Source organism: Oncorhynchus tshawytscha, unplaced genomic scaffold (assembly GCF_018296145.1).
Source record: "Oncorhynchus tshawytscha isolate Ot180627B unplaced genomic scaffold, Otsh_v2.0 Un_contig_2339_pilon_pilon, whole genome shotgun sequence".
Classification (NCBI taxonomy): domain Eukaryota; kingdom Metazoa; phylum Chordata; class Actinopteri; order Salmoniformes; family Salmonidae; genus Oncorhynchus; species Oncorhynchus tshawytscha.
Window position 1 is genome coordinate 316,290 of NW_024609751.1, and position 6,392 is coordinate 322,681.

At 41.2% G+C, this 6,392-nt stretch overlaps 1 protein-coding gene across 1 annotated transcript; it reads left to right on the top strand.

Moving 5' to 3' along the window:
- The first annotated feature begins 2,748 nt into the window (after positions 1 to 2,748).
- On the top strand, positions 2,749 to 5,574 carry LOC121845729 (stonustoxin subunit beta-like). Its single transcript, XM_042317568.1, has 3 exons — positions 2,749 to 2,809; positions 2,896 to 4,580; positions 5,338 to 5,574. The coding sequence occupies exons 1-3, from the start codon at positions 2,749 to 2,751 to the stop codon at positions 5,572 to 5,574; spliced, it is 1,983 nt and encodes a 660-aa protein (XP_042173502.1).
- The last annotated feature ends 818 nt before the right edge of the window (positions 5,575 to 6,392 follow it).

Sequence of the window (6,392 nt, forward strand, 5' to 3'; positions counted from 1 at the left end):
TAATAAATACACTATATACATCACAACAACTGTAGTAGTGATTAATAAATACACTATATACATCACAACAACTGTAGTAGTGATTAATAAATACACTATATACATCATAACAACTGTAGTAGTGATTAATAAATACACTATATACATCATAACAGCTGTAGTAATGATTAATAAATACACTATATACATCATAACAACTGTAGTAGTGATTAATAAATACACTATATACATCATAACAACTGTAGTAGTGATTAATAAATACACTATATACATCATAACAACTGTAGTAGGGATTAATAAATACACTATATACATCATAACAACTGTAGTAGTGAATTATAAATACATGAGCATTGGGGTAGAGGCAGGAGGTGGATGGGGGATTGACCATAGGGGTAGTAACAGCATTATCATTGAGGAGGTGGATGGGGATTTACCATAGGGGTAGTAACAGCATTATCATTGAGGAGGTGGATGGGGATTTACCATAGGGGGAGTATCAGCATTATCATTGAGGAGGTGGATGGGGATTTACCATAGGGGGAGTATCAGCATTATCATTGAGGAGGTGGATGGGGATTTACCATAGGGGGAGTATCAGCATTATCATTGAGGAGGTGGATGGGGATTTACCATAGGGGGAGTATCAGCATTATCATTGAGGAGGTGGATGGGGATTTACCATAGGGGGAGTATCAGCATTATCATTGAGGAGGTGGATGGGGATTTACCATAGGGGGAGTATCAGCATTATCATTGAGGAGGTGGATGGGGATTTACCATAGGGGGAGTATCAGCATTATCATTGAGGAGGTGGATGGGGATTTACCATAGGGGGAGTATCAGCATTATCATTGAGGAGGTGGATGGGGATTTACCATAGGGGGAGTATCAGCATTATCATTGGGGAGGTGGGTGGATGACCATAGGGGGAGTAGCGGCATTATCATTGGGGAGGTGGGGGATTGACCATAGGGATAGTAGCAGCATTATCATTGGGGAGGTGGGGGGATTGACCATAGGGATAGTAGCAGCATTATCATTGAGGAGGTGGATGGGGATTGACCATAGGGGGAGTAGCAGCGTTATCATTGAGGAGGAGGCAGATTAAAGAATGAGGGGGTTGGGGGACCAAGTGAATTATAGTACTTAAGAAAAACATGCACTACCAGTCAAAAGTTTTAGAACAAGGGTTTTTCTTTATTTTTACTATTTTCTACAATGTAGAATAATGATACAGACATCAAAACTATGAAATAACACATATGGAATCATGTAGTAACCAAAAAAGAGTTAAACAAATCAAAATATAATTTATGTTTTAGATTCTTCAAAGTAGCCACCCTTTGCCTTGATGACAGCTTTGCACACTCTTTGGCATTCTCTCAACCAGCTTCACCTGGAATGCTTTTCCAACAGTCTTGAAGGAAGTATGTTGAATATATTTCCTAGAAGGTTGGGCACCTGGAGGTTCAGCAGTGTGGCCCAATCAGCAATTTCTGTGCTTAGGTTTAGTTATTGAGCGCAATGAAGTCAGCCTGTGTTCATTTTCAGTAGCTGTTACAGCGAAAACATGCCATGCGATTGTTTGAGGAAGGCGCCCGACATCAAATATTTTTCCACTGGCACAGGTTTCATAAATTCACAAATAGTGTTTAAATATTCACTTACTTTTTGAAACTCTTCCTCTGATTTGTCATCCAAAGTGTCCCAGCTACAACATGTAGTGTCGTTTTGTTAGATAAAATCCTTCTTTATATCCCAAAAAGTCTGTTTAGTTGGCGCCATCGATTTGAGTAATCCACTCATTCAACATGCAGAGAAAGGAATCCAAAAATCTACCCCTAAACTTTGTTTTCAACAAGTCAAAGTACGTTTCTATTTACTCTTCAGATACCCTAAAATGTAATCAAACTATAATATTTATAATGAAAAGAAGTATGTTCAATAGGAAACCGATGCAGGTGCGGTGCATCCTGTCTTCATGTCGCGCACAAACACGAATTCCCAAGACTGTGTCCCTGCACTAAAACTGATATTCTTATTTGTTTTTGAAGTTACAAGCCTGAAACCTTGAACATAGCCTGCTGACACCCTGTGGAAGCCACAGGAATTGCATCCAGGGAGATTCAATATGACCTTATACTTGCCATTCTAAGAGGATGGACTATCAAAAAAAAAATCTGTTTTTGGGGGGGATTTTCTCCTACCATATCTATTGTTTTATATTCAACTACATAATTTTAACATTTCTACAAACTTCAAAGTGTTTTCTTTCCAATGGTACCATTATATGCATATCCTGGCTTCTGGGCCTGAGTAACAGGCAGTTTAGTTTGGGAATGTCATTCAGACAAGAAGTGGAGAAAAAAGGGACCTAGCCCTAAGTTTTAATTAATGTGATGACACATTGTGGCCAATGGACAACTGTTTTTAATTTTAATTTTATATCAATATTTTCAAGAGGTGACTGAATTCAAGCAGTGTGGAAAGCAGTGATGCACCCTACTATTATGTTTGTTTTATTCTTACTACATCATGTCATTTTATTCTTAGTGCATCATGTTATTCTGTTTGTTTTATTCTGACCACCAGTGATGCATCATGTTATTCTGTTTGTTTTATTTTGACCACCAGTGGACTAAACTAAAGCAGTGAAGCATCATGTTATTCTGTTTGTTTTATTCTGACCACCAGTGACTTCCTACTATGGATCCTTGCTCAAACCGAACCTTGAGTCTGGCAGCAATGGGACGGCCCTTCTCCCTGGGAATGCTGTATGACTGTCGCAATGACTACCTCATTCCAGGTAGCAGGCTTTCTCACTACTCAGTCAGTCATACCCACACACAATAAAATAACTGTTAGTGTTTGGTTTGTCTCCTCTAATTACAGGCCTGACGCTGTGGGATGAGGAAGCACTCGGAAAGCACATCATTACAACAGACGAGACTTTTACCGACTTCAAAGTCATCACATCTGACTCTACAGCTGACAAATTCTCTGTGTTAAATGTAAACGGCTCTCTCAAAGCAAGCTTTTTGGCAGGGCTGGTTACGGTTGAGGGATCAGCTAAGTATTTGAAAGATGTTAAAGAGTCTCAGAATCAGGCGAGAGTCACACTTTGTTACACCACTACAAAGAAAAACAGTCAACTGGCCATGAACCACCTTGGGCAGGAACACATAAAGTACAAGGAAGTTTTTAGCCAAGGCATAGCTACACATGTGGTCACAGGTATACTTTATGGAGCAAATGCTTTCTTTGTGTTTGACCGTGAGGTCTCAAGTGGAGAGGACCGTCAAGACGTTGAGGGAAACTTGAAAGTGATGTTTAATAGGGTTCCTGAAGTTTCTATTGGGGGTGAGAGTGCTTTAGACATGAAGAACACTTCTAAAACTAAAACTGACAAGTTCTCTTGTAGATTCCATGGGGATGTTCTCCTGGAAAACAATCCTGTATCTTTTCAAGATGCCATGGACACCTACAAAACCTTGCCTCAGAAGGTAGGTGAGGGGGTTCCTGTGCAAGTGAATCTACTTCCGTTAAAAGAATTGGACCCCACCGCCACCCAGATGGTTTGTCAGATCAGTGGAAGCTTAGTTGACCAATGGCAGACTATGCTGGAATACCTCAGTGAGCTGGAGATGAGATGCAATGATGCAATGAGAAGCAAGCCTGTAAAATACTTCAAGGAAATTGATGCCAAAGTAAAAACCTTTAAAAAACTGTGTTTGACAGAGAAGTTGAAGACTACTTTGGCAGACCTCCTTCCGTCTATTAGAGGGGGAGAAAAGGAAGAAAGGGTGTTGTCCGACTTCTTGACAAAGCAGCAAGAGTTCCGTTTCAACAGCAACATCCTCAGTGAATGTCTGGATCGCATTGAGAGAGAGATCAATGTGGTTGATCGATTCCTAAGCATGATTACAGAGGACTACAGTCAGACGTGTTCCACCAAGATAGTCACATCGAAGAAGGAACTTGACAAAGAGGTTTTGAACTCAAAGGTGAAGCGTGTTGTATGTTTCACTTTCACCTCTCTGGGGTGCGAGGACCCTGTCCTGTCAGCTTTGGATTCCCCAAGCTCTGAGAACACACAAGCCCTAGTGCCAGTTAAACCTGATCTGACAAGATGGTACCACTCTGTCAATGTATTTGAGGACATGGACAAGCAAGCTGGACTTTTCAAAGATTTTGCCGAAGCTAACAAAGAGGACACACAAACACGTTTCCTCTTGGCCTCCATTCCCAACAAGGAACAAGAAGGAGCCAGCATTTACCTTTATGAGAACGGATCCATAAGAAACGAGCATTGGGAGCCTCCATCTAAACCTGAGAAGCCAACAGCACGTGACAGAACTCACAACAGTGTGGAGCTGGAGCTGCTCCCTCCTGATAGGGGAGCCCATGACGTCACCCACTACCTGATAGAATACTGTATTGATGAGAAAGATGGATGGAGCAGCGAGAAGACGTCTGAATCTGATGCAGCCTACACAGTGTCTGGACTGCTTCCCAGTACAGGGTACAAGTTCAAATACAGAGCCGTGTGTTCAGCCGGCCTTGGTCCAGACAGCGAGGTTAGTGACATCATCAAAACCTTGCATTTCTTTGGGATTTGGAATGTTCTGTTGATGTTATTGACAAGGGGTCAAATTCAGAACATTGGTAGAACAAACAAAAAAAGAGGTGAATAAAGTAGTCAGGCTCAGGTTCCAAAGACAACTCTATATCTACTGCAGTCCCTCACAAAGTACACAGTGTCAGATACAACTGTGGTGAAGCTGGAATCAGCTCTATATCTCATCGCCACTCTCTCAAAGACAACACGATTGTCTACGGTGTAAAATAAAAGCTGAACTGAATCACGTCTCTCGCCTCCTGTTTATGAGATCCCCATACGATACAGCCGGAGAATGAAGTAGCCAGGCTCAGGTTTGGAGAGCTATTCAGGACCAGGAGGTCTATCTTGGGAGACAAAGACCAGCTGGAGCTATGATTCTACATCCTGGGAGTTCAGTGGGAGAATGGGTTCTCAAGCTACCCCAAGATGACGAGGTATCTACAATGATAATGAAATCAATTTCAGGATGGATTCCAGATCCCTTTCTCTCACCATTATCTATGATAACAAGACAAGTCTAAATCTACATTTGGCCCAGATCAGGGTCAATGCTCTGTGCTCTGTGTTAAGCTAGTTTAGGGATCTAGACTCTGAAGATTTAAAGAAATGAAGAGATGGGAGAAGAGAAGGAAGATGCTGAACCTGTTGACACATGCAGATGGAAGGCAACTTTTTAAAACATCGACCCTGAGGACATTCCTGTTCACTTCAAGTTCAATCTGTCAGCGTTTACAGACCATGCCAGGAGAAGCCACGCTGATGGTGACGGAGCCATGATGATGAGGAGGAATGACGTAATGAGGGGAATCCGTGACAAGATGAGGGAAATGAGGAGTCACCATGACATGATGAAGGAGATGAGGGATCCCCATTACATGATGTGGATGATGAGGAAAGCATTGATGAGGACGATGACCATGATGATGGTGGTGGTGATGATGACGGTTTGATGAGTGATGGTGACGATGATGACCATCCTCAGTTTGAGAAGATGTTTGGGATAGATATGGGGAGTATGAAACTTTTCAAGACCTTGTTGAAAATGGAGAGTTCATGTTCCCTCAAAGACTCCTTCCTGAATACAGGATGTTTGTTTATTTAACAGGCCAACTTCATCTTGCTATCATCTTGGTGTCCATAAGGCAACAAGTCCTTCCTTTTAATGGTCTAAAGCCTATTGGCCCTTCATTTCCTTTAGTTTCCCTCTACTGTTCTACTGTTCTACTGTTCTCCCCAGTTGTTTTGGGATGTCCTCTACTGTTCTACTGTTCTCCCCAGATGTTTTAGACAGAGGGAACCATAGTGTTGTTCTGATCCTGTGAGTTATATTGACAATATGTTTTCATTTAAACCAGGTAGGTTTAATAAAGTGATTCTCCCTGTCTGACTACAACTCCTTCCTGAGCTCCAGGATGTGTTTAATAGTGATAGACATCTGCTTCAAAATAATAATTAACCTAAAAAGTCATGCAAAATAATGTTATATTATGACAAATAAATGAACAAAACTTTCATATCTGTTGTCTTTTTTTTTTCCAGTTCCACTGAGGTTTCTATTTAAAATGTTTCAAAATAATACATTCAATAATATGTTAATGACAGAGATAATGAATGTGATCATACAGATTATACAGCTGACATTATGGGCATCAGTCCTGATAACCCTGCAGTTCTCAGGATGTTTTCACCACTAGTGGGAGGACGTGACATCAGTCAATGATAACCCTGCAGTTCTCTGTTTTCACCACTAGAGGGAGGACATGTCATC

What these genes read in the sequence shown, in the direction of transcription:
- LOC121845729 (XM_042317568.1), top strand. Translation starts at nt 2,749, where the DNA reads ATGGGACGGCCCTTCTCCCTGGGAATGCTGTATGACTGTCGCAATGAC. An exon ending in CAATGACTACCTCATTCCAG is followed by an intron (nt 2,810 to 2,895) that starts GTAGCAGGCTTT and finishes CTCTAATTACAG; the next exon opens with GCCTGACGCTGTGGGATGAG. An exon ending in GCCTTGGTCCAGACAGCGAG is followed by an intron (nt 4,581 to 5,337) that starts GTTAGTGACATC and finishes GTTCACTTCAAG; the next exon opens with TTCAATCTGTCAGCGTTTAC.